We start from the raw sequence: 26,424 nt of genomic DNA, 5'->3' as shown, positions 1-26,424 counted from the left end.
TTTACTTTTAAAACTGTGCTGACTTAAATATTAATTTGAATATTGCGAGCATTAGGCGCCAATTATTAATTGCGCATGCGCCATTTAAGCCAGAGGCTGCTTATCAATTGTGTAAATAGGGGTTACATATGTGTGTGGTGTATACTCCTTGAATTCAACTGGTAGTCAACACATTACGTCGACTCGTCGAGAACGTCACACATAGATACAGAGCTAGTGATACACACAGAACCGAAAAATCAATAAGTTAACAATATTGCTTACGTTGCATTAACTGTTCAATGAATGACAATATGTTGGAAGAATATAAAGGTAAACATTGTAAATGTATTAAATTCAACAAGTGTAAGCTATTAATTTGCTGCATTAATTTAGCTGTGAGCGTTCTGATCGCCTACATAACATTATTGTTGGGCGCCAACGCTGAAATACATTATGAGCAAAAGAACAATATATTTTCTGATGCCTTGCTCAATGATTTGCTGATGCGTATGGACAACGACATGCAGGCTGGCTATTATGATGCCGATAATGAGGGTGAAATGGCCGCTGCGCCACCCAAGGATAATGTAGATTTGGTGTCGCGTTCAGAGTATGGCAGACTGTGTGACGGAGATGCCGATTGCCTATTGCAATCAAGTCGCAATCCTTCGCTGCGCGACCACGAATTTATGCAGCACAGCTCCCTGTGGGGACATCAGTATGTGTCCGGCGGCATGGGTGAGATGCCCAATGGCTACAACATTGTTAAGACCGATGCCAGCTTGCCCGCCTACTGCAACCCACCCAATCCTTGCCCTGCTGGCTATGACATGGAACAACAGGCTGGCAATTGCATTGCTGACTTTGATAATACAGCCATCTATAGTCGTGAATTCCAGGCAGCCCAGGACTGCACTTGCGATAGCGAGCATATGTTTGATTGTGCTGACCAGGAGAACGCTGGCCCTGACGGTGAGAGCGCTGAAATCCGAGATATTCAAAAGTTTTTAATGGATCAGTTCGGCAAGGGCAACGGTGTGGATAGAGCCAATGCTGTGGCCAAGAAGGCTGCACGCGACGCTGGGCAGCTTAACGTGGATGTTTTGCCAAATCCTTTCCTGCAAGTCGGCCCAGGTGACCGTCTGCCAATCGCTGCCAAAAAGGGCAACATGCTTTTCCATTAGATAACATACTCAACTACATACATGTAACCGCGCTCGTTATCAAATAATCTTGACAGTTTTAGCAAGAGCATAAATTATAAACGATTCTCTGTGTCTATTAATACTTATCATAGATGTTGCCCTCCCGCGCTAATGCGATATGCGTAGATGACGCTTCCAAGTAGTACCCACATACATAAATAATATAATCCATAATAAAACGAGGGCTCAAAGCCGAAACAAATCAATATTGTCATCATTTCACATATTGTATATATTTAAAAGTATCAAAAGTTGTACACTTAACAAATCAGTTTTACAAAAATTACTATATAAATAGGGCAATTAGCTGCTGTACTTTCAAAATCAGCTTTACAGTGAGTATTATGTGTCAGCATACACTGGTATTGTGGGCCATGGTCAACAGCATCACAATTTCTTACAAAACCTAACCTAACTATTGTTATAGTATACTCGTATGAGCGTTATTACAAACACACACACATAACCATTCGAATACAGATCACTGGCAGTGTGATTAGCTAATCATAATATTCGTTGTGCATCGTACCGTTTTCATTTATAACTATATACAAATTACAAATTAATATCTTGACTATAAGCTCTAATTCGAGGCGATAGTATTTGTGTAAGAGGCGTGGAAAAAATTGTTTAAAATTGCTAACTTAACAATTGCGTTAATAGTTTACAAGCGTCCCGTGTTGTTGCCATTGGTGTTCTGGCTCCAGGACACTTGATGCGGATTGCGTGTGGTCAGGCGCAGCGAGTTGCCATCGCCGTCCTCATCAATGACATGCTCATAGCCCTGATTGATAGTGCCGCCGCCATTAGAGCCATAAATTTGCTGAAAACATAAACAAATAAGAAACTATTTCAGTCGCAACCAGCAATACTCACCTCAGCAGGTCCGCCATTGACATTGAACACGTCTTTAATGCTAATGCCAGCATTGGAAATGCGTCCGCTGCGCGGATTTGGCACAGCGCCATTATTATTCATCATCTATAAATGGTAAATTTATAAATGTTAATTAAATTTTTGTAATATATTTCCATTAAACTCTTACCGGCAGAGCTGTCGTAATGCCATATTCATTTTTGGCGCCCAACGTTTGCATTGCCGATTTGCGTCTTTCTGCCATTACCGAGTTCTTGCGCACCTCCAGCGCCCGTATGGTCTCTGCTCGCATCGTTAGACGACGCGTCAAAATGGGCGTGGCTGGATTATTTTCAGCATCTGCCGTGAGCTTGAGGAAACGCTTCTTGAACGCCACATCCAGTGTGCCGATTTGACGTCGCGGCTGACGCGCTTTCTCCAAGTTTTGTATAGTCTTGCGTCTGGCTATGCGATCAGGTCCTGAGCCAGAGTCATTGTCATAGTCACCGTCGATGCCTTGCAAGCGCTGCAGATTCTTGACTATCTCCACCGCATGCTGTGTGAGTAGCAAAGCTTTAGCAATGTGGCTTCAAAACTGACTGATAACTGATACGCACCTTGTCTATAAGTTGATCTTGAGTTAGATCCTCTGACTTTTTCTTGCAGAAATTTAACTCTGTGGATGCCAGTATATGGGAGATGGTGCCAAAGCGATGGAACAACATGGCAGTAAACTGTATGACCAAAATCAAGGCAAAGAAGAACACAAACACCAGACCTATGGGCTCCAGTTGCAGATACTCCTTGGAAATGTGCACCTACATAAAATATAGAATATTGTAAGTAAGCAATATGTGCAATTTCTAAAATGTTAGTTACACATAACATTGGAGCTTGGGAATAAATGGCAAAACATAGACCAGTTGTCGGTGATGGGTGCTATGTCTATATGTGATTATATAAGTGTTATAGTATATATATGCATGCTTGCTTCGTTCTATATACTTATGGACACATGACATATGTATGTATATGTATGTATATGTTTTGTAAACATTTATGGCACATATGGTTTTGAGTTTAAAGTTTACAGTTTACCGTGTTTAGGGGTTAACTGTTAGCAACTGATATCGATGGCAATGTGTTGTTGCTGTTGTTGTTTTGGTGATATGCCAAGACCAGAACCATTAGGATGGGTATATATTTTCTTTTTTTTTTTTAACAAAACATAGGTAACGCAACGCTTATAAACATAAAGAAACATATAAACATTAGAAACATTAACTTAGTAGCTGTAACTGTGAACAAGTGTGAGAAAGTTGTGAGATAGAGAGCAGGACATGAGAACTTGGGGAAGTTAGAAGGTCCATTGAATATGTTGGTGTTTAGAGCAAGACACCCTGACAGACACACGCACACACACATATAACGTAATCGTTATAATATTTATTGTAGTAGTAGTAGAACAAATATGATATTGTATAAACCTCAGATGTCTCTTCAATATACGTAATATTTGTTTTGACGCCCAATGGCCAAATAATATGCAATTTATCCTTGTTCAGTTGCAACAAGAAGACAATCAATACGAATAAGGCGTTGGCCATGAAAAACGCAAACACCGACTTATTTCGCAGCTCAATCAGATCAGCAGCAATGCGTGCCTGAAGCGCCGACAATCAATAGAGCCAGACAGAGAGAGAGAAAAAAACAAAACGTATGTTAGTAGTGCTTGCAATGGTTTCAATTACCTCTTGTGTGGATTCATCGTAGGTGATATTAGTGCGCACGCCAAAGGGCCACTTGACGTGTATGTTGTCCTTGTTCAACTGCAGCAGGAACACGATCAGCACGAAGAGCGCATTGATCATAAAGAAAGCAAACACCGACGAATCGCGCAGCTCTTTGAGATCTTTAGCTATGCGAGCCTAAAATTATGTTATTCCAGTTCGTTGTGGTAGCAACTGTTCAATGCTGAAAGCTAAACAAATCAAGTATAAAGTGAGTCTTACCTGCTCCACGGGATCGTTGTCAATGGGATACAAGTACTGGTCAATGAGGTCCTTCCAAAACTGTATCTCCGAGCTAGACAAGAAGTCCACCTCACCCTTGCGCACATCAGGATCCTCAATCCAGTATGGGTTGGTCAAAAAGTCGCGCTCCTGCTTGGGCTCCGCTGACGTATCCGAATCAGATTCATCAGACTCATCGCCCGACTTCTCAGCCACCGATGACAGCAAATGATGATCCTTGGAGCCTCCAGAAGTTGTGCGACGCCTGTTATGATGTCCATGTCGTGCATGATGGCCATGTGGATCCACAGCGCTCTCAATAGTGTCCATGCGGTTCTTAATTGTATCCAGCGACTCAGCAATGGTTGTCAGCTGCTGCTTCTCATCAGACGTCTTGCCATGTGTGCAGAATACGCAACGGAAGAGGCCAGCCAGCGAGAATTCAATAGAGCCTTCCTCATCATCATTGTCACCTATGCCGCTTTGCAAGAAACTCAGCATGCTCTTCTGCTTGACGCGCTTCTTGGCCTCCTCGGTAGCCTTCTTCTCCGCCTCCAGCTCCTTTTTGGTCTTCTTGGCCACCACCTCGCGTGTGCCCCAAGAGACAACGTTCAGATTGATGATGGAGTACAGAATGAGCAGCAAGTACATAGAGGGTATGGACAGCAAATAGATCAAGCCGCATGTTATGCACCAGAACTCCTGCGGATGCAAACATGCGGCTATGAAGAATGAGCCCACCATAGATATCAAGAAGATGGCCGAAGGCGAACCTATGCCGTCCTCGCCCAGCTGCAGCGCCGTACCCACTATGACAGCCATCATAATCAAGGCATAACACGTAGATAATACCTGTGCCACAAACAGTTGCACATTCGACTTGCAGGTGAAGCAAATTATCATAAACGCCAAAATGGGCACAATGTTGTAGTGGAAAGATGTCCAGTTGTCAATACGAAAAGCGGCGACAAAGGCGCCCACCAACATAAGAAATATAGTGCCGGGGCCCAGTATAGTGCCACCCATTAACATCATCTGATAGAAAACGTACATCATGGAGATATTGTCATTGATCTTGATTGTGCGCTTGGCATCGCCGAGCAGATCCATAATATTGGCAATGGTCGAAGGCACCCAGCGACGGCGTTGATTGTAAAACTCATTGAAGCCCTCAGGACAATGAGTGTAGGCATCTGAGGCAGCCGAGTACTCCACACGATAGCCACGCTGCAGCAGCAAGGTGCAAAGCCAACGATCCTCGCCCTGATCATACTGCACATAGTGGCGTGCCTCTGTGGGCTTCGTTGTGTACTTCTTCATCACATTGTCGTCCATCAAAGCCTTGCCACGGAACAGCGAGAAGCAGCCGGGCGAACAAAGCACACAGCCTATCATATGCTCGGTGGCCTTTTGCAGCCAATGACCAATGGCGTACTCGAACAGCTGATACCACACCATGGGCCCTGAGCCCACAGGATGAATACGTCCGCAGGCAGCGCCCAGATTGCGATTCTTCTTCATCAAATCCACCAGCAAGGTGACAGCATTAGGCTTGAAATCAATGTCGCCATCCAGTGTGAGTAAATAAGTATTCTCGGCAATGGCATCCTTGCGATCCACTGATATGGGCAGCTCCATGAGGCGATGGCCCAGCAGATAGTACATGTACATGACCTGTGACCAACGCTTGCGATGACGTATGCGATCCTTGTCCTTCAAATGCGCTATAAACTTCGTCTTGCCAGGCAGCGTCCAGACCAGACGGCCGCCATAGGGTGTGGGATATTTCTTGGGCGGACGCAGCCGTATCGTTGTCTGATGTATCTCAGATGCAGCTTCGTCCATGGTGCCAATAAGTAGCTTAACGAAACGATTGCACTGTATATCATCGTCACTGTGGTCAGAAATCTCAAAGGCATCATCGAAAAATATGTGAGCTATTAAAAAAAATCAGTTTGTTAGCTTGAGCTTCAGTTTGCAACTCACAGTAGCTTACTTTCAAATTCATAGTAGTCGGGATCTAGGACACGCAGATATTTCTGCGCCACACGACGCGCACACTGATCCTCGTCCATGCGCATAATGCTCTTCAAGAACTCTATCATTTCATCCTTGGTCTCATGCCACATGGTGGCGCAAGTATAGATGCGTGTTATGTTATCCGAACTCTTAATTGAGGGTCTGTTTGGCGCTGATGAGCGATCCGTATGCACTGAAATGGTCTCATAGTATTCGTCGCCTTTCTCTTTCTCAATCTCAGATAGATCCTGCAATAGTCGCAATTATATGTTAGGCTTAGTTATGTTTATAGCTGAAGCTTTAGCTTACCTCAGTTTTAACATCCGCCTGATCATCACGTCGCCTGTTTAGCGCCATGGACTGGTCAATCAGCAGAGCAGAGTACATGGGATGCACAAAGAGCTTCTCAGTCGTCGCTAATCTCTCGCACTTGGGTGTCCAGATGTGCAACGCTATCCAAGTTTGACTTAGCAGCCAGAGTATCCAAGCCCAGGCCATTTGCTCAGTGACAAAATTATTGAATCTAAAGTTGGAGGGACTGGTAAAGAACAAATAGTCCGGTATGGTGTCATGGAAGAAGCAAGGATCATCGATGCGTATGCCACAAGCGGCAATCAAAAAGGACACCGCAATGGGCACAGTTAGACTGACGGGGAAGGCATAGCTGAAGCCTTGGATGAGAATCTTGCAGGCAAACTTGCCAAAAATGTAGCACAAATAGGAGCCAAAGATCTGCAGCAGCAGCACATATATCACAGTATTGTAGGCGGCATCCACATCAACGGTGTCTATGTTGGCCGCCTCCAAGGTATCGGGCAGCACGCCGCCCAATCCCGCTGGCAGCTCATAGACAATAATTTTGTGTGGGCCAAACGCATCGCCGTACAGGCTAAACAGATCGCTGGGCTCACTGCCGTTGGCCCAGAAAATGAGCATGGTGACGCAGAAGAACAAGAGTATCTTCCAGATCGACAGGAACATGTGGCAAAAGTAGCGCGTATGATGCATCTCCTCCTTGATGCGTCCCAGCGCACGCACTATGCCCACTGGTGACTGCGGCGACACATAGTTCTCCCACCAGCCGCAGGAGATCATCACACAGGCCACGGGTATAACCCAGAGCTCGCGACGATTCTCAAGCAGAGGCCAGATAACCAGACCTGTCACTTGTGCCGCTATCGCCGCCAGATCAATGATGACCTTGACAAAGCGCTTGCCCTCCTTGGATGTGCGCGAGAACAGGCCAAACATGCCGGGTATGACGCAGAGGCAGTTCGTCAACATGGCGCCCTGAATGGCATCGATCTGCGGCAGCACTACAAACATTAGCAGCGCCGTGCCCAATGCGCTCATGCTCTCCATCAGCCAGACAAACAGAAAGTGCCCCGTCTTGGGCACTTTGAATGTCTTGAAGAAGCAAATGCGCACCGAACGAATTAAGGCGCCAATCTCGGGCAGAGAATACGCTATGATCAGCGCCCAGATCCAAGCAATGCGCTCCTCCTCCGGCAGACGCACCACAAAGCTTTTATCGCGACCCTAAGTTAAGTATAAATTGTTGAATTAATGAAGCATATATTATCTCTAGACTGTGAACTTACGAGATCCTTATTGCAATATTCGATTTTGCGATCCTTGCGCACTTGCGAGGTCATAAATAGCACTGTGCCTTTGGCTACGACGCCACCCGTTAAAACTATAATAAACGTTATAATATAGGCAAAGATCTTTAAGATCTTGATGGTTAATTCTAAACACTCCTGGTTCGCCGTTGAGCCCGTCTCAATCTTAATGGGCGGATCACGAAATACATCCCAGCCTTTTGTTTCCTGTATGGTGCGTTGACTGCAAGAATTGACAAAGAAATTGGTTACATATAAAAATCATAAACACGTAAATTATTAAACAGCAAATAAATAACATTGCTTAAAAAAATTTTTAAATCATTTTAGTGCAGCTTTAAATATTTCGAGTCAAACTACTGTGCGCAACTTCCGGCATTTCAAAGTCGCCACGCCTTAGCACTGAAAGTGATTACTGCAACTAGTTTAACTATGGGAACGGCTACTTGAGCAGTTCCGGTTTGTCAGCCACAGTACAAAAGCCACGAAAGTAGCAAGACAAATGTATCTGAATGTCAGAAAATTCAAGCTCTCTGGCTTATCAAGCGATGGGCAAAAGAAAATTAAATTAAATTGAGTATTATCTGTTATAAGCTAACATTATGTATTTAATATCAAGCTATGAACTAAAAAGTAAGCAATGAAGGAAGACAAATTTTTCACAACTAACGCATCTAACTTTGATAGGAGCTCAACTATATAGCAATTTGCATAAATTTTCCATGATATCTTTGCTTACCTGCCGCCATAAATATCGTGTGTCAGCGGTGAGCTCTCATCGTCGGTGAAGTTATTGTCATCGCTGTCGCCCTGCTCCCCGCCAGCGGCTGGCGGTGCCATCGGGCGATGCCGCACCGCAGACATCTCCCACGGTCGCTGCTGCTATGGCCAGAAATCTTCAATATGCTAAGCTTGCTGCAATAAGAGTTGGTAGAAGTGGAAATTAATTGTAGACGCGCGATAAGCCAGCAAAGTCATAAATTGTAAGCCAAGCCAAGCAAAAGTTGTAAGCCAGCAACAAGCTTGTGTTAATTCAAGGACACGTGTCCTTTGAACTGCAGCAAGACCGGTTAGGGCAGTCGCTGCTGAAGCCTATAATTAATGAGTCATCGCGCAGTCGCAACTGCAGCTGAAGGTTGCATGCAGCAGGCGACTTGTTGATTACACTTTCCTTTCCCTTTCACTGCCACAACAACAGCAATAGCAGCAGTAGCAGTTGCATGTGCCACAATGGCATCTCAACAAGCATGCGCAACAATCGGAGTCTGAGTCTATTGGACACGCCTCAGTTGTTACACATTTGGCACGGAACTGAGACTGCAGCTCTAGGCTGCTCTTATGGTAATTACATCTATGAATTTGGCATATGGTTTGAGAACAATGCAGCTAGACCTTGTGCCACATGCGGCAGCATGCTGGCTAAGAAACTAGTTGCCTTTAACGGCGTTTGATTGAAAGATGCGCTCTCTTGTAGGTTGCTTGAATTTTACTTGAATAAGAAAATTAAATTATATTGACAGCTACTTTTATTTCTAAAGCGTTGCAAACGCAGCTTAAAATATTTTTGGACAACAATGATTTTATTTTTGCTACACCTCTTTGTCCTCTGAACCGCTCAGCGCATCAAAGTATGCATCATAAGAATCATCACTGGGAAGATCGTAAAAACTGATGGAATTGGCAGCACGTAAGCTTATGTTGGATAAATTGTCAGCCGAACTGTGTTCCGACTCCAATTGCTCCGACAGTTCGCTTGTGTCTTGCTGTTGCGGCTCATTGCTCAACATGGTCAGCAAAGAAGGCGGTGGTTGTGGTAAATGCAAATGTTGCGGTGGACGTATATAGGATATGTTGGGGCTAGGATGCGGGTTGGGCTTCTTGCTGGCATGCTGCTGCAGCTGCTTGTTGCGCTCAACTTGCAGCCAGTACGGCTCTGGTTGCGTATACGTTGCGTTGGCTCTGGGCTTGCTTGAAGTTGCTTGAAACTTGAGCTTCGGCTGTCGCATAAAATGAAACAATTCTTCGTTGGTCTTATGCTGAGCCAAATACTTAATAATCTGAGCCTTGGTTATGGCTTTTATGGGCGGCGGCGGCGGCACTTTGGGCGCATCGCCATTCTTAATCAAACGGAATCTAGCATGCGCTATGTCCGCTGGCTTGATGCGGCTGTTCAGTGTCAACGGCGGCAGCTGCACACCACTATCATAGGCTAGTTCTCTGCCATTGAGTTGCATTATATCATAGATATTCGCTGATAGCTGCGGCTTCTTTTGTCTGAACATGTTGAAATGCAATGTGAGAGGATTGGCGTATAAGAATTTATTGAATTGAGAATTTTGAGCCGGGATTCAGAGAATACATTATTTATATATGCACAAATACTTTGAACAACAAAAGCTTTTAGACACGTTTAATGTAGCTAGCTAAGTAATGTTTGTAAAAGTAAAAGTAAAATAATTAAATCAACATTTTTCTGAGACATTGACAGCTAGACAAAAGTGCACCAGCTTGCTAAGTAGACAGAGCCAGCCAGCTAATTGCATTAGCTACAAACAGCTGTTCAGGCTGAAATCTCAGTGGATGCTGGGTGGGTGGTTGGTGGTTTGGTCTGCCTAATCAGGCGTCTGCGCAGTAGTCCGCTAGCATACGTAACATATCTGCTGGCGTCATCGGCCAACTCAAACGTCATATGCTTACAACCCCGCAATTATATAAAGTATATACGTATATTTGTAGTATATAAGCGGTTGGCAGCTGCTGCTGTCTCAGGCCATGTGCCCTAAAAACGCATTGCCTAAGGGTGGGTAGGTCTGGCGGATGCTCGACGTGCATTAGTTATCCTTGCCGCGCGACTGTTTCGGTAGCTTATAGAGCCGTAACAAGCATTGCCTTACAACAGGACCGTGTGGCCTAATGGATAAGGCGTCGGACTTCGAATCCGAAGATTGCAGGTTCGAGTCCTGTCACGGTCGAAATTGAAAGTCTTTTTTTTTATTTTTTAATATAAATGTGAGTGTTTTTTTTTAATTAGCCCATTCAAATCAATTGGAAACAATGTCAGTAGCATATTTAAATGGCGCATTGTTTATGTTTATTGTGTGCAGCTAACAACAGATTTAAAAACTTGTTTGGTCAACTAAATATTAACTAATGCTGCTGTTTGTTATTGTTGTTATTTTCCCATATTTTATTTGTGATTTGCCATTGCGCTTTAGTTCGTTTGGCAATTATATTGAAGCGCTTAAATGTCAAATGCTTTGACTTTAGTCCAAGACTTGTTTATTGAGTTGTTAATGGAAACTTAACATTGAATGCAAACATGTTTTTTGATAACAATATTTGAAGCATACGCAGCAACTTCTTGCAACTGCTGCTGTTGCAACTGTTGCAACTAGTACTTCCCACACAATAATAGAAGACGTGCTTGACATGCCAATGCTGAACTGACCAAAGAAATTACAGAGCCGACAAATGCCCAACACTAATTGTAAATTCCAAGCAGCACAGCAAACAAGAGTCGTGTGTTTGTCTATGTGCAGCAAGCAAAGGATTATAAACCACAAATGCTACAAAATACATATAGATCAATGATAAGCAACCGGTTGGGGCAATGGGCCTTGGGGGCAACAATAAAAGAGAACTGGTCTGCGTTAACAATGCCACAGCTGCGGGCGTTTTGGCAGCAAGCAATTTAATAACAATTTTTTTTCGGTATCTGCTTGACTTGGGCGTATTTTAATTATAGCGTGTAATGTGTAACAGCAAATTTGTTGGGTGTGGGTTGCTAGAAAAGCTGCTAGAGCATTTAAGCTTCGCCATGAATCTTTTAGTTTTTTCGACTTAAGCAGGCGTTGGCCAAGTGAATGGTATCAGCATAATAAGCACCAAATATGTTTAAAATGTAGCTTAATTTATTTGTTTCTTTGTGTGCATAAAATTAGGTTATGCAGCTGATTTTTTGGCCCAAGAAGGCAGGCAAAAAATTCAAAAACAATTAAAGCGCGCAGCCCAAAGCAACAACAAAAAGTGAAAGTCTAACAAATGCTATTACAACCATAAATATGTGTGTATGTGTGTGCTTGACTGTGTGTGTGTGTGTGTATAAAACAATCTATGAACAAGACACAGACACTGACAAATCTAAGTGCGCGCTGCTGTCAGCAACTTGTAATTGTAGCTGCAAATCGCAACTGCTGTTGTTGTTGTTGTTATTGCTGCTGCTGGCGCATAAATTGATTGCTACACTTAAGCTATAGTCAAAACGGGAACCAATCGAACCGAACCAACCGGCCACACCAAGACAAGACAAGCCAAGCCAAGCGGTCACTCAGCAACCAAGCAGCAATTCCAGCTTGTATTGAATGCTTTGCCAAGCAGCTAACCAGTTTTTTTGGCGTACAGGAAAAGCGTTCAAGTTAAGAAATATGCGCACACATACGAGTACACAACAGCCAGATAATAAGAGCAATAAATGTTGCCGGAACATGCTGGACATAGAGTGAACTAAAAGCTAAAATGGGTGTGGGTTCAATGCGCATTTGGTCAGCGGTTACTCTGACTAGCCATATATGGCATTGATTTATGCCTCAGCCAGCCTCAGTGGTCTCAACGCGTATAGGCCATGTTGAATTTATTACCGTTAGCAGCTGAAGCTTTGTAGAACGCGCTAAAGATATGCACTTTTATCATAATTATTATCTGACTGGCAGTTCAATAAACCTAAACAGTTTGGTGTATTTTTGTTAAACTGCCCGCTGTCAACTCATTAAGTCAAGTTCGCTGCTGCGTTTCTTTTTCTTATTTGCCAAAACCGTTATGCACATGCACATACATGCATAAATACGAAATTTAAGCAAAGTGTTTTGTCTGTTTTGGTGACTCACGAGACGCATTCGTTGGTCTTGACGCCTGTTTGTGCATTTCATCAACGATTTTTTACACATTTTGTTAATTAAAGTGCTTGAGCATAGAGTTACTGGCAATAAGCCGCTATAGTATATATATTCATTATGCCACGCATGAGTCAGAAATCTTAAGCGCTTTGGTTTTGTTTACGTAATCTCAGCTGCCATATCATTTAATTTCGGTTATTTTTTCTGACTGTTTCGCTTCTCGATTAAGCTGGGGGAATCTTGAAGTATGATGTGTCTTCTGGTTGTGGCTTTAATTGTTTGGCAGCTGAAGGACAAGCCCATTGTCATGTTGTAGATTTATGTTTAGGCAGCAAAAGAATGTAGCAGCAAACCGTTATTTGTGCCATATACACAACATGAAAATAAAGTTTTTAGCTTGCAGTATTTTGTTTGTGCGCGAAATTTTAATGAATACAGCAAGCAAGTAGCTAGACAAATAGACAGAGAGAGCAAGAGCGTACAGAGATCTACGAGTACGACAAGGTTTCAGTTGCGCTGTCTTTGCTTTTGTGTAGGTGTCTGAGAGCTAAAGATCGAGCAAAATGCCAAGCAGATGAGCCAGCGGCTGAAGAAGCTGGGATTGCGACTTTGACAACAGCTGAAATTTATTAACTAATTGACATTTGCTGAAAGCGAAAATTTCACTGCACATTACTGTATTGTTAACAGCATGCTGTTAAATGCCAAGAAAATGGCTTGCTAATTTAATTACAACAATTTCTAGAACAACTTGTTTTTGAGGTGTGTTTTGCATTTGTATACATTGTTGTTTTATTTTTGGCGAACGGGTTTAAGTTAACAACGCAAAATGATATCAAGTCGAAAATGCTAAATAGTCAGAGTTATATTTTGACTGCTTGTGTCGAGCTAAGTGTGTCTGTCGGTCTGTCTGTCTGTCTGTGTGTCTTTATATTAAAAGCAAAAGTGTTGCCAAAGTCTTACACAAAACCCGTTAGCTAACAATAAACCTTGCAACGCAAAGAAATAGAAACATAGTGCTTTGTATTTGTATTTGTATTTGAATCTGTGTTTGTGTTGGCGCATAACTTTCACATATAAAATTGTACCGTTTGATGCGGTGGCTGGCAACGATGAAATGGCATAAAAAGAAAAGATACACGCTCAAGAAAAAAAAGGCCAAGAAAAATTTTGTTGCCCCAGCAACAACAGCAGCAGTAACGACAGCTAGTAAGAGTTAACATCTGCTGCTGCTGCTGCTGGCAAAGTGAATGTTGTTAGTGAGAGCTTCTCGCTTGTAGTTTAAAGAATTTAAAGCACACTTGATTGTTTTCACTTGCATAGCATTTTGTTAAAGCAGCAAGAAAAAGAGACGACGAAAGAGAGAAAGACATTTCACTTTTTCTTTAAAAATACGTTAACAATTACATATACATATATATTTGGTCTCGAGTCGCCTGCGTGGCTCACAAATTTTCAAATTTTATTTAGCATTTGATTTCTTTCATTAACTTGTTGCTTTGTTGTTGTTGTTGTTTATTTCTTTTGCTTATTTTTGGCTTACTTATGGCCTGAGTTGTGTTGGTAACTGCTGTTGCTGCTGCTGCTTGTTGTTGTTATTATTGCTGCTGCATTAAGCTTTTAGCCAGCCAGTTATACACACACTCACACATACACCAGCACACTCACACACACACTAACGCACAGACGCATGCGCGCACGTACCGTTTTCGAGACGGAGACGCAGACGTAGACGTGATTTTGTTGTCTGTCGCTGTTGCTTTCGGTCTTTTCCGTTGTCCGCGGCAAGCTCTTTTCGAGTTCGTTGTCTTCGCCAAACTGAATTGAAGTCTTTCGTTTTTGCTCATTGGAAGTGGTCGCAGCTGTGGAGCTCTTGTTCGGGCCTGGCACCGCCACCGCTTGACTGGAAATAAATTTTTATGGGCTCTCATTTGTTTATTTCGTTACTGTTGTTGTTGTTATTATTAGCTGAGACTACGGCTTGTACTTACTTTATTGCTGAGTGGAGCGTGATTAACGTCTTGCCAGCCATTTCATTCTCTAAGTGAGAGTTAAAACTTTAATGAGATTTCAATAACTTAAACTTCATACAAATTTCGTATATCTACCGAAACTATTAGTTTTGCTTTATTAACAATTTTCGTAGCTCAATTTAAAATTTGCAAGCGATTGTTTTTTTTTTTTTTTGAGTCAACTTGCTCGAGGTCGTCTGGTTTCTTGTTTCTCATTTCTCCTGTATTCCATTTCGCAAATAAATTAGCAATGCAACTGATAGAGCCAGCTGCTGGGGGTACGGAATGCGCATGCGCAGCAGCTATAGTAAAATATATATGTTTAATATGTATTTAACTCAATAATATGTATATAAAATTTAGCAAGCAACTATATTTTATTTTTCTGCTACAGTGAAATTTGACGGTTAGTTCAAAAATAAAATTTGCTGTGCAACACTTTCCCTGCTGTTTTAATTTAAGATTGATTAAATTTTAGTTTAAAATTCAAATTTGTTCATATCATTGCGGCTACCAACTCCGAATGGCTTTTCATCATTCCAACTCCGAACACTTTGAAATAACAGCCTCTGGCGTTTTTTTATGGAAGCTGTAGTTAAAATATATAGTCTGGTCACACATGCACACTTTTGCCTATCGAGCTAATGCTTATCGAATTTTTAGCCAGGCTGTTTTAAAAAATACTAAATCTAGCCACAATTACGCTAAAATGGCAGCACTGGTACTGATTGTAACTTAACATAAAACAAAGTGTGCGTGTATTTTTTGTAAAAATTGTTAAAATTAAACACAAAACACCCACCGGTGGCCATGGGAGCCTGCGTATGTCGCATGAACAATGAGGAGACGATCAGCGTTTCCAGCGAGCGTCCGGGCAGCGCAGGTAAGAAAATATATAAATTTTATATTTGTCTTCAGTTAGCAAGAGTGTTGCCAATTTAGCTGTTTTCCAGTAACAGCAAGAATTTTAATTTAGCAACCAGCGGGAATTCCGACTATTGTTTAATAAATGATTGCTATTGTTAGCAAAAACATTTAATTCTCTGCAAGCACCACATATCAAAGTTGAAAAGTGGCTAAATTGGCAACCCTAGTTAGTGTGAGTGATTAACTATGATTGATGATTACTGACTGTGAATATTGTGCGTCAGGTATTGCCCTTGGTGGCGGCGGTGGAGCGCTGCGTAAGAATCGTCCACTGTGCCATGAGACCATCAAATGGCGTTCAGATGTGCCATTGACCGAGGGACAATTGCGCTCTAAGCGTGACGAGTTTTGGGACACTGCACCAGCCTTCGATGGCAGGAAGGAGATCTGGGATGCACTGCGTGCCGCAACAAATGCAGCCGAAGGGCTAGACTTTCAAATGGCCCAGGCCATATTGGATGGGGCTAATGTGTCTGTCCCCAATGGGTGAGTTTAATTATCCTGCCACAAAGTGTTGGCTCACACACATAAATAATCAATAACATATACTGATTTGCCGAGACAATTATTCCTTAAATGTGTGGCGATGTGCGTGTGTATGCGTGTATCTAATTACATATTTAACTGAAAACTGCTGCTAATAGATCATATCATATGTTACTTAATGGAATGTAATGTAAACTGAGACGACTTTATGATTTATAAACAATGCCATTTATAACGCTTGTCCAGCTCCTATACTTGTATATAGTTATGCGAAATCGATTTTTGACTAACGCCGCGTCGTGCTTAACTGCTGCCCTGACCTTTATCATGTTATAATTATTAGCTAAATGATTGGAGCAGCTGTCCTTGCATTTATCGTCTGTTATCTGCACCCTGGCACTGACAGCTTGCACTTGGCATTGAATTATCAGCGTTCGCACAAACTTTTAGCCAATATGTTTGAAAAAATTAGTTGCTGATAAGATGTGTGCTAAACATTTATTGAGATTGGGAATTCTTTTTATTTTTGCAGCTACCTCACAGAATGCTACGATGAGCTGGGCACGCAGTACAAGGTGCCGATTTATTGTCTGTCATATCCCATAAACATTGTGAAGGAGGAGAATGGACGTGATTCGCCAGCCGAATACTCAGAGCCGGTTGATGGCGGCACCGAAATCTTTCTCAAGTTGCGCATATCTTCAACCATGACTGATGTTAAACTGCCGGTATACTCAAAGGATACTGTGGGACAGTGCAAAAAGAAACTCCAGGTATGTTTTCTTAGATCTATCTTGTTTAATATCGTTGCTATAACTAACATCCATGTGCTTTGTAGGCCGCGGAGGGCGTTGATTCATGCTGCCAGCGTTGGTTCTACAGTGGCAAGTTGCTGGGCGACAAAGTACCCATTGATGAATGCAGCATACACCAAGGCTATGTGGTGCAGGTTATTGTGAACGCGGAACATTATAATCACGACAACAGCACGAGTATTGTGAACGTTTCGCTTTCAAGCTAGCAATGTACCAACTCTAGACTAGTCAGCCTAGGTAATAACAGCAACTGCAACAACAACATTAAGAACTACAACAGCAGCTGCAGCTACAAGCCATGTCATCAACAGCAACAACTGCAACAACAACAGCTTACGAGCAATCAAAACTATAGTGTTAGATACTCAGGCTACAGATACAGCAATAACACAAATCACATTAATGTAAAGCACAAAGAGCCACAAGAACAACATCAACAACAAGAGCAACAGCCAACGTATTGCATTTATCAAAAGCAACGTTTTGAGATTGTTGCTGTCATTTGCACAATGCTGATTAACTTGTTTTGTTACTACTATTGTTGCTCGATGCCCAAATTGTTGTCGTTGTTGTTGTCGTGTTTTTGTAATATATACAATAATAATATATACAATTCAGCAAGCGTAACAAACGTAATAAAATTAAAAGGAAAAATGAAATGAATTGAGAAAATACTAATAAAAGAAATATATTTAATTTTTTGATAATAATAATAATATATATATGTATACATATGCATGTTAAAATATTTAAGCAGTCCTTATAAACAAAACTTTGTATAAACAGTAGTCGAAATTTTGAAACTGAAAAGTGAATCAACCGAATGTACATTTTGTCATGAAGTCAAAATCAAACAAGCAAAAGGAAGTATACATATAGATTCTTTATTAACTAATTATAAGCAAATATCGCAAAACATTTGTACGTATTGTAAAGCAAAGGAAACAAACAAACAACAAAAGAAACGGCACAAATTACAACGTTTAGTAGAAGAAACCAAGCACAAAACAAAAACTGAACAAGCTTTGTTTTTGATTCAGTACAAGCGAAGAACAAGAAAATTACATACAATAAATTGTTAAACATTTCTCTTGCTCAATGTAGTTAACATTATAATGGTAGCTAACATTATAACAGTGGTTGAAGGAAAAAAAAGAATGTTTAGATTGCATAGTGTAAACCCAAGTACCTTATAAAATGTACATATTTGATTTTTTTGCTTATGTATGTAGCTTTAGAGCCGTAACCAACACAAATGCAATGATAAATGCCTATTTATTTAATATAATTATAAATCGATTAGTCTAAAATTACATTTTTTTAATAAAAAGATTCAAATTCAGTTTAGTTAACTTGCACTGCTTTACATTGAGCAAGAACCTAATTTTTAATAGCAAAAATTTACTTTTGCCTTTGCATATGCTTCAGTTAATAATGATTGTAAATGAACAAATGGAAATCAAATAAAAGCAGTGACTTTTGGTTATAACATAAAATGCTTAGGCACGTGCGTCCATTTTCTGCAGCAAGGTTAAAAATGAAAAGGCGGTGGTAATTGTCTGAAATGGAAAAGAACCAAATATAATTCTTGGCACTAGTTATATCTGTAAGCAGACTTACGCCCCTAAAGCGATCCACATTCAAATTATAAATTTTGCCAGCAGTCAGCCGAAACTGTCTGCGTGCATTCAACATGAAGAACATGTAATCGCTGCGTATTTCGCGCATATGCAACTGCCAAGGACTGCGCCACAGCGCCTCACCGCAACGCACGCTGTTCTGGTAGACCACATCGGCAAAGTAGCAGATAATGAAGAGCTCATAGAGCACTAGCAGCAAATACTGTCCCAGGACTACCATGCGCATGAATGAGTTGGCGTTGGTGCTTTTGGTGTACGTAAAAGCGACCAGGCACATCAGAAATGTCACCTCGCCAATCTTGAACAACCAAATGGGATTGTAGAAGCGCTCCATTTTATAAAGCGCTTTGATAATATAACGATGCAAATGCAAGCAGCGACCAAAAGCGCTTTTAAATGCAATTTGGAAGTTTCTATTTTCACCTGGACCTATGAGCGCTGCAAGTTCTGTTAGCGTAGTCTGTTGTTCCTGTGAATAGTTGTATTGATTAAGCTCCGCATCAGCCACTGCTTGTGCAGCTTGTAGTTGGCTGTAACAAGCCAAAAGTTTATAAATTGTTTATTTAATAAAAAGTAGATCAAACTAACCGCAGCTCTGCCATATTAGCGCCCATCTCCAAATAGCTGGTGGCAAGCACATTTTTGAGACTGCAAAATAAAATATCATACTGTCCTGCTAACAAAATGCCCAAAACCATGTGAAAGCCACTTGAAGCTGAAAAGGCTGCCGCCACTTGTATCTGTCCCACGGCTTGTAGAAAGAACACCAGCTCATAGACAAACGGTTGCTGCAAATTAAATGTAACTTAAAGTAAAACTATTAAATATAGTTTAAACTTACTGTATAATCAAAAGGATACCAGCAGGCCAGCGGTAAGCTTCTATCGCCATAAGCCAAGGGCAGTGCTAGCCAGAATATAGTGCCTATAAAACAGCAGTAGACATATGTTTTGATCCAGAGATTTGACTGACGCAAGGCGCCCTTCATGGTTACATATGTAAATCCCGGTGCCGAGCGTGTGCAATATTTCAAGTTAATAAACTCAATTAGCTGCTTGAGCAGCTTTGGTTGTATGCGTCGAAAGTATAACTTCATGGCAAAGGTCCACAGATAAATGACCGTTTGTATCAAACAATTGACCAAAAACTCCAAATCACCTGTGCTGTAGTAAATGTATATTGTGCAAATATATAAGCACTCAATGTGCACACACACAAAGTAGTTGAACAGCTCGTAGATAACATCGCAGAGCCCTAGTAAGTAGTGCAGGCAGCTCTTTGTGCCGCCAGTTTCCGCTCCCAAAGGATGCATCCCAGCCACACGCATGACGTTGCGCACAAAGCTGAAGAGATCTCGACGACTAAACTGCTCGGCTGAGTCGACTTCGGGCTGCTTTATGCCACTCATGATTAAGCTTCTATCAGCCTGAGACACCCTTATATAGCCTTATTAAATTGTATATTGTGTAGACTATTAATAAATGCATGTCTGAACAAACTTCCATATAAATTATAGCTTTCACTTAAGTTTGTAAACTTTCTCACTTTAGTTAATATAATTTAAATAAATAATGCAAGTAAAGAATTATTGTATTTAATGCGTAGCTAAATACAGACAAAAATAAATACCTAATAAAAATGGTTGACAAATTCCAGCAACCATGAGATTTTTAGTCATAGCTTGATCAAAAAACTTCCGATTCTTGAATGATTTGCTTTTTTATGCTTGTAATGATGCTAAGTTATAAGTTGCATCAATAAGTGTAAAAAGGTTTAAAACTCTGAAATCGGACATAATTTCCATAGTTATAGATTATCAAAGTTGGATATTTCACAGGAATTATTGTTACTTACAGCCTTACAAAGTTTCAAAGTACATCAACAACCAAAGGTTACATTGCACAGATGTGTTGCAACGTGAATTTGTACATCAACAACTAACGATTGTGTTGTACATCAATAACCAAAAACAAAGCTTTTTTACCTTGTGTATCGATATATATAACTTTGATATATCCGACTGATTTATCCAATACAGATTAAACTTTTTCATAAAAAATAAACATGTTTCTTTTATATTAAGGCATATTGCTATTTCGTCACTAGCACGCTTTTTAGCCATATCTTGGCGAGCTGCCCCTTGCCCTTAGCTGGTTACACCATTGTGACATGAATAGTTATTTATATGCATACGAAATGTGGCAACATCGCATGCCGGTGCTTAGCCAGAAACTCAAACTCAATACGTCTGCTTCTACTGTCAGCAGCATAGCTGGGCGATTAATTCAAAATAAAGCTTGCAACAACGAAAAAAGCAAATGTCTTATATGTACGAATGTCCAGCTGACCATGTAGATGTCATGACTGCTATATGTTAGCATCACTTGATTTTGTACGCCGAAATGCGCACATAACAATGGACTCGATATTTCAGGCGTACAGTGGGGAGATGGAGAGAGAGCCGCCCACAGATGCGACATGTTTCCGTTTCCGTTGCACAGGCACTTCAATGCCATTTGTTGCCACTGCATGTTGCACAAAATGGAGACAAGTCAATGGAATGGCAAGAAAAATGTGCGGCAATGCGGCAGAAGCAATCAACAATCAAGTGCACAGCCGGGACGACACTCAACAGTTAATGCTGCTACCAAGCGGAAAGCGGCTAATGGCAAAACATATAGTATATAGAACTATACATATATAAAAGTGATGTGTTTTGGTTTTTTATTTATTCATTCCTTAATATGCTGCGGCTTTTATTTGTTATTGTAATTAATGCAATACATACGGCGATGTGAGGCAATATGAGATAGTGGATTGAAAATGAAGCGTAAAAGCGAACAAAAATAATTGCGCATAGACCAAACAAACGATTGGTTAATACAAATACAAATACAAACAATGGAATATATAGTATAAGATGGAAAATTTTGATGATTGTTAATCTCCTGCTTAATCAATGTTCAGCTGGCGGAAGGTGCCCTCCATGCCGAACAGATCATCGCTGGTCTTTGGTGCGCCCGGACGCAGAGACTCATTGGCCTTCTTGTCCTCCTGATCCTTGAACCACTGGGTGTTGTCCACCAGCTTCTGCTTCCACCACTGGTTCAGCTCCACAATGTTGCCGGCCTTGCCGCCATATTCGTTGGGCAGCAGCTCACGGGGCACCACTTTGTAGAGACTCTCCACATCATTGTGGAAGGTAATGCGGCTGCGTATCTTCTCCTTGACGAAGGGCTTGACAAAGTTAAAGATAGTGTCCACCAGCGGTGAAATATTAATGACATGCACTTCCTTCACTTTAACGGGATATGCTTCCTGCACTGCAATCAGAAACTTCTTGACCACAGTGGGTGAGAATTTGGCAAAATGTGAGGCGCTGGCCACGGCGGCATCCAAAATGAATATATCGCCTGCAATGCCCACAGACTCTTCGGCGAGACGCACATCGCCAATCATCAGGGCCACCTTCATGGCATCCAGAATGTGATGTGGCTGGAAATCGCAGTCAATGCCGCGTATAAAAGTAATGCGGCGTCCATTGGGCGTAATGCCAGGCAGTGTGGGGCAGTGGCTAGACCAAAAGCAAGTTTAATATAAAGCAGAGTGTCGGCCAGCTGAGTAACTTACACATAGTCCAGCACAATGTTGAGCTCCTCGCGATTGATATCGCGATTGGCAAAGAACTCGGGCACAGCATTGCGCATGGTATAGTACATGTCCAGCTTCTTCTTGACCTTCTCCAGGCTGAACTTGCAGCCGCGCAAGAACGTTGTCAGACGCATATCGTCCATGCCCTTGGGCAGATGGGGCTGCGTCTCCAGCCACTCGCGTATCAGCTTAATATCACGCTCAATGTCAGCTGGATCCTCGGGCTCACGCAGCTCCTCGCGTATGCTCACGCGCTGTGCGGGTGTGGGGTGTAGCATCATCATCTGCAGCGAAACGTAAACAAAGCATTTACAATTAATAAAAGAGTTGTTTACCTATTGCTAAATGCAGCGGCAACGTCTTACGAATTGCCTAAGCTATATAATTATTTTATATTTTAATGCTTGCTATCGCAGCAGATCTTGCATTTTTGTTTTTTTGACATTTTAATTGCGGTAGCTCAGAAATTTCGACTTGTAGTCACACGTGACTGCGTCGTTTCATTAACATCAGCCCCACTTGGATTGGCAGCTGACTATTTGGTTGTGTGCCCCCGTCTCCTTGCCCTTAGGCCTGGCCCAGCACGCCCACTTGCGTAAAATAGGTTTGCTATTTACCGCCCCAAATCAAGCGCGTTGCGACCTCAAAATAACAACAACGAAACTCTTCATGGTTTTGCGTTTATTCAGCGCTTTTAGTTGACGAATAATACGAGCAACAAATACAACGCTTGCGCCCATAAAAGTAAACGCAAAATACGTTACCAAATAAAACAAAGAGAGTGGCAACAAAACGCAAATAGTACATCAAGTAACCGAGCAGTGAGGCTCAGAGTTAGACTGTGCTATTGTTGTTGTTATTATTGTTGGCTTGCTTTAAATGTTTGGTTGCTAATGTGTTTTATGGTCTTGGCCAGGTCACACATTAGCTTGCGTTTGTACTAAATATTATTCATATACTGTACACAAATATTTAGTTGCTGCTTTGAACTTGTCTAGCTTAACAGCTTTAAGGTTTGTAATCTGACGTTTTTACACAACTCATCGCTTGTTGAGTGCGGCAACAATTGTTTAAATATTTGCAAATACTCTTATGGCTCAGCTCGGGCTTCCATCAGTTTCTCTTGCAATTGCAATCGAAATTCAATTAACTTTACGCTTTACAATTCGCAACATCAGAGCAGTGAGCATGCCTCATTGAGGTCAACAGGCAGAAAACGGCTGTGCTATATGCTTGGAACAACAGCAACAACAACAACAACAACACTTGCAACCTGTTAGAATCGTGCAACTTGCATCAGCTACAATTACTACCGGTTGCAGTTTGGTACGTTTTGTTTTTTGTAAAATTTTGACTGCAGTTGCGGTTGTGGCATGGCATGGCCCAACCGCACTCAAATTGCTCTGTGCACACTCATGTGGTGATGTTGTTGTTGTTGCTGCTGTTAATGGCCATTGCGTCTATTGCAAATGTTGCCACAAATATTGCGAAAGTTCTTCAAAAATCTAGAAAACAGGTTTATGACCAGCTCTCCAGTAAGCGAGTGTGTTTGTGTGTGTGTTATTGTTATTACTCTAATGTTGCAAGCGATTTGTATGGGGAAATGTTTGTAGCTGCGCTAAATTACAGTTCTTGGCTATTTTTTGAAAGTGCAGTTTCATTATGTTATTTTGATTATTTGAATTTGATATGCAAATATTTGCCAAATACATTTATGATTGGCAAAACTTTTATTAAATTCCATGCAGTTCAACTTGGTCTTTGTCCATTGGAATTTATTGAAGCCTGCAGCACAATTTATCGGTACACACAATGTACAACACTTTATCACAATTGTATATTGTTTACGCACTCATTTAAATTCCATGCTGCAAGTGCGGCTTCTTTATTGTTTGTTTTACCTCAACCTTTGCATAAATTGCCAAAATATTTGTGTATACAGCAGTAGAAGCCAGCAGCAGTGAAGTAAACAATGCTGTGCTGTGGTAAATTGTTTGCCTTTTGAGGGCGCAGCTCACCTTGCTAGAGTTAGTTGGTTAGTCAGTTGGTAATCCTTAGAATTGGTTTTTTTTTTGTTGGCTTGGTTATCCAATGGGCAACGCGGCGTATGAGCAATGCGATTATTCCACGCACACAAAACACAACCGAAGCGCTGAACACGTTAACTAAAACTGAACGTCTTGAAACATGTTTCGGCGCATTTAAATACTTACGAGCGATCAGCAAACTAACTACTAAAGACGAAGACTTCGGGCCAGCTGACGATTGCAAGAACAGCAACAACAACAACAACAACAACTACTACAACAGCAGCAACTTGAACAAAAGAAAACCGAAAGCCGTAAAACAGATCATGCCATGAAAATCGGTCAAAGAGAAAAATCCGCACGAACCGGCGGCGCGACTATCTGCGCCTGCGCCTGCACTTGTTGACGACTGGGCAATAGGAGCGAGAGAGACAGAGAGAGAGCGTTAAAGTTTCTGTCATTTGCGCAAGAGAAGTTCAATGAGCGCACACGGCTGCCACGCTCCACTGCCAGCGTCGTTAGTCAGCGACGCTGCTGCAATCAGCAAGATATACAAATGTAACGGTCAGTTTGCTGGCTCAGCTGTTTAGTCAAGTTTCAAACCACAAGCGAACACAGCGGCCAAGTTCGTGTCTTGAGTCTTGCGTTTGACGTTCTATGCAAGGCTGCGCTACCGCTGCCACGCCTCTTTGCCATAACGCCCGCTTATCAGTTACACTTAAACAGTTGCATGCAACATCACGTTGCCTCTTTTACTTTTTACTTTTTTTTCGCTCAATTGTTGCTTTTCTTTAACGAGTTAATCTAATGTCTGGCAGTGCAGGGAGGGTGGGAAACAATAGTGAAAATAAATCATTAACGATTGCTGAATTATAATCGACACGGCTTAACGTGCATATTGTATTTCAGCTTAAATCCCGTATGGTTTTTTAATTTTGTTTTATTTTTTACGCTATAATTGCTTGTATTTCTTTCTTGTCTGTTGCCTTTAGTTTTCAGTTTCTGTTTTATTTTCGACATTTTTTCAATTAAGCAATTTAGTGCAGCAATCCGTAATAGTAATAGTAATGGTAATACCTCTACGGCTACTGTCTACAATTTTTATGCACTGACTCAGGCACAACGAGCACAAGTCGTTGAACTTGTGCTTAGCGCCAGCGCCAGCGTCATTTCCTCATTTTCATGAAAAGCACACACTGATAATTTTCCATATTGCGACCATAACTTTGCTGCTTTGTGGTACTTTACTGTACTGTTTATGTTTGGGCTTGGCATTAGGAAAAGGGTACAGCTGGCAAGTGGATCGCGGTTAACTCAAGAGCGTTGCAATAGTTGTTGTTGTTGAAGCAGCAGCTCATGTTAATGTGGCAACCGAACACATCGATTAAACTCAAAATTTGCTAATAGTCTTAAATAAAACGAGACAGCATCAATTGTAATTGCATAGATAAATATAATTTTTATTTATTTATTTATTCATTTTGTTTATTAAATACTCATAAGACAACGCAGCTTACTTGCAACATTTTTGCTTGAATTTTCTCAGCTTATAAATATATAAATTATCTTCTACAGCTCCAAAGCTACTGTATTCTATTAAAATGATTTGCTTAAAAATAAGTGTGTGCATCATTAAAAGGTTCATATTTTATTATGTCTGAGTCATGCGCCATTAAACTGTTTTAAAAGCTTAACCTTATGCAATTTAATAAACACTTGCAGTTAATGTTTCAATACGTGATTAACAAAACCATCCCATGTCATGCTTGGTTATGTTAACAGCTCGTTAAAATGGCATTTAAAAGAAGAAGCAGAGAAAGAAAAAAAGAAATTCGACAAGTCGAGCTGAAAAACTAAGTAGTGACAAATTGAGTTAAAAAATTCGCATAAATAAGAAATTAAAGAAGTACAAGAAGCTGTTAAAGCGCAACAACAACGAAAACTAATTAAACAGCAGACTAATAAATAAAACTGCTACTGTTGTAGTTACTGTAACTTTTTTCGTGTAGCGCACAAGTCAAGAAACTTTCATTGCCAGCCGAAAGTCTCTGCTACATAAAGAAATTAACAAGTGGCAACAGTGAGGCTAGAAGGTAACTTGTTGTTGCTAAAGACAACTAAGCTGGCGCATTAAAATATTTCGCAGTTGCTGGCGCATAGTTTTAGTGTCAAGCATATGAAAGCGGCCAAGACGAAATAAAATTCCAAGCTCGAACCCTTGCAAGAGCTAGAGCAAGAGCAACAGCTCTTGAGCTTGAGGCCGGGCCGCAGCTAGTTGG

The 26,424-nt window shown here is 41.3% G+C and overlaps 5 protein-coding genes and 1 non-coding gene across 8 annotated transcripts; 3 read left to right on the top strand and 3 right to left on the bottom strand.

Moving 5' to 3' along the window:
• Positions 1–185: 185 nt before the first annotated feature.
• Positions 186–1,389, top strand: LOC108603281 (neuroendocrine protein 7B2). Its single transcript, XM_017991944.1, has 2 exons — positions 186–312; positions 376–1,389. Exons 1-2 carry the CDS (start codon positions 282–284, stop codon positions 1,164–1,166), a joined length of 822 nt encoding a protein of 273 aa, XP_017847433.1. The 5' UTR covers positions 186–281; the 3' UTR covers positions 1,167–1,389.
• Positions 1,390–1,403: 14 nt separating this feature from the next.
• On the bottom strand, positions 1,404–14,593 carry LOC108603280 (chitin synthase chs-2). Of its 3 annotated transcripts, none has more exons than XM_017991941.1 (12): positions 14,579–14,593; positions 14,131–14,490; positions 8,435–8,610; positions 7,675–7,918; positions 6,383–7,612; positions 6,051–6,321; positions 4,055–5,991; positions 3,794–3,970; positions 2,660–2,860; positions 2,233–2,598; positions 2,064–2,168; positions 1,404–2,010 (listed from the first exon to the last, which is right to left on the bottom strand). In XM_017991941.1, the coding sequence occupies exons 3-12, from the start codon at positions 8,557–8,559 to the stop codon at positions 1,852–1,854; spliced, it is 4,815 nt and encodes a 1,604-aa protein (XP_017847430.1). In that variant the 5' UTR covers positions 8,560–8,610; positions 14,131–14,490; positions 14,579–14,593; the 3' UTR covers positions 1,404–1,851. The 3 variants fall into 3 exon arrangements, with proteins under 3 accessions (XP_017847430.1, XP_017847432.1, XP_017847431.1); XM_017991943.2 differs by lacking the exon at positions 3,794–3,970 and adding an exon at positions 3,530–3,706; XM_017991942.1 differs by having other exon boundaries at positions 14,292–14,490.
• Trnar-ucg lies at positions 10,595–10,667 on the top strand. Its single transcript has one exon. It is a non-coding gene; the product is annotated as a tRNA-Arg (tRNA).
• Positions 14,594–15,321: 728 nt separating the features above from the next.
• Positions 15,322–17,391, top strand: LOC108602205 (ubiquitin domain-containing protein 1). The gene is made up of 4 exons (XM_017990252.1): positions 15,322–15,482; positions 15,751–16,012; positions 16,545–16,785; positions 16,851–17,391. The coding sequence occupies exons 1-4, from the start codon at positions 15,410–15,412 to the stop codon at positions 17,031–17,033; spliced, it is 759 nt and encodes a 252-aa protein (XP_017845741.1). The 5' UTR covers positions 15,322–15,409; the 3' UTR covers positions 17,034–17,391.
• A 935-nt stretch (positions 17,392–18,326) lies between these two features.
• Positions 18,327–19,875, bottom strand: LOC108601340 (odorant receptor 83a). The gene is made up of 4 exons (XM_017989239.1): positions 19,309–19,875; positions 19,056–19,255; positions 18,448–18,997; positions 18,327–18,386 (listed from the first exon to the last, which is right to left on the bottom strand). Exons 1-4 carry the CDS (start codon positions 19,873–19,875, stop codon positions 18,327–18,329), a joined length of 1,377 nt encoding a protein of 458 aa, XP_017844728.1.
• Positions 19,876–21,206: 1,331 nt separating this feature from the next.
• LOC108602164 (alpha-tocopherol transfer protein-like) lies at positions 21,207–24,273 on the bottom strand. Its single transcript, XM_017990197.1, has 3 exons — positions 24,137–24,273; positions 22,098–22,402; positions 21,207–22,041 (listed from the first exon to the last, which is right to left on the bottom strand). The coding sequence occupies exons 2-3, from the start codon at positions 22,400–22,402 to the stop codon at positions 21,420–21,422; spliced, it is 927 nt and encodes a 308-aa protein (XP_017845686.1). The 5' UTR covers positions 24,137–24,273; the 3' UTR covers positions 21,207–21,419.
• Between the last annotated feature and the right edge of the window lie 2,151 nt (positions 24,274–26,424).

The sequence above is a fragment of the Drosophila busckii genome, chromosome 3R, assembly GCF_011750605.1.
Source record: "Drosophila busckii strain San Diego stock center, stock number 13000-0081.31 chromosome 3R, ASM1175060v1, whole genome shotgun sequence".
NCBI lineage: Eukaryota > Metazoa > Arthropoda > Insecta > Diptera > Drosophilidae > Drosophila > Drosophila busckii.
Note: the sequence above shows the minus strand (reverse complement) of the source record. Positions and strands in the feature narration are given on the sequence as shown.

Bases quoted from the DNA above. Each gene is read 5' to 3' on its own strand.
- LOC108603281 (XM_017991944.1), top strand. From the start codon at position 282: ATGAATGACAATATGTTGGAAGAATATAAAG. The intron at 313-375 runs GTAAACATTGTA...GCATTAATTTAG, and splicing joins TATGTTGGAAGAATATAAAG to CTGTGAGCGTTCTGATCGCC.
- LOC108603280 (XM_017991941.1), bottom strand. From the start codon at position 8,559: ATGTCTGCGGTGCGGCATCGCCCGATGGCACCGCCAGCCGCTGGCGGG. The intron at 2,599-2,659 runs GTGCGTATCAGT...CTACTCACACAG, and splicing joins AAGATCAACTTATAGACAAG to CATGCGGTGGAGATAGTCAA. The intron at 2,011-2,063 runs GTGAGTATTGCT...TTATGTTTTCAG, and splicing joins TCAATGGCGGACCTGCTGAG to CAAATTTATGGCTCTAATGG.
- LOC108602205 (XM_017990252.1), top strand. From the start codon at position 15,410: ATGGGAGCCTGCGTATGTCGCATGAACAATGAGGAGACGATCAGCGTT. The intron at 16,013-16,544 runs GTGAGTTTAATT...TTATTTTTGCAG, and splicing joins AATGTGTCTGTCCCCAATGG to CTACCTCACAGAATGCTACG. The intron at 16,786-16,850 runs GTATGTTTTCTT...TGTGCTTTGTAG, and splicing joins AGTGCAAAAAGAAACTCCAG to GCCGCGGAGGGCGTTGATTC.
- LOC108601340 (XM_017989239.1), bottom strand. From the start codon at position 19,875: ATGAGTGGCATAAAGCAGCCCGAAGTCGACTCAGCCGAGCAGTTTAGT. The intron at 19,256-19,308 runs GTAAGTTTAAAC...TTTAATTTGCAG, and splicing joins GGTATCCTTTTGATTATACA to CAACCGTTTGTCTATGAGCT. The intron at 18,387-18,447 runs GTAAGTCTGCTT...TTTCCATTTCAG, and splicing joins ATGTGGATCGCTTTAGGGGC to ACAATTACCACCGCCTTTTC.
- LOC108602164 (XM_017990197.1), bottom strand. From the start codon at position 22,402: ATGATGATGCTACACCCCACACCCGCACAGCGCGTGAGCATACGCGAG. The intron at 22,042-22,097 runs GTAAGTTACTCA...CTTTTGGTCTAG, and splicing joins AACATTGTGCTGGACTATGT to CCACTGCCCCACACTGCCTG.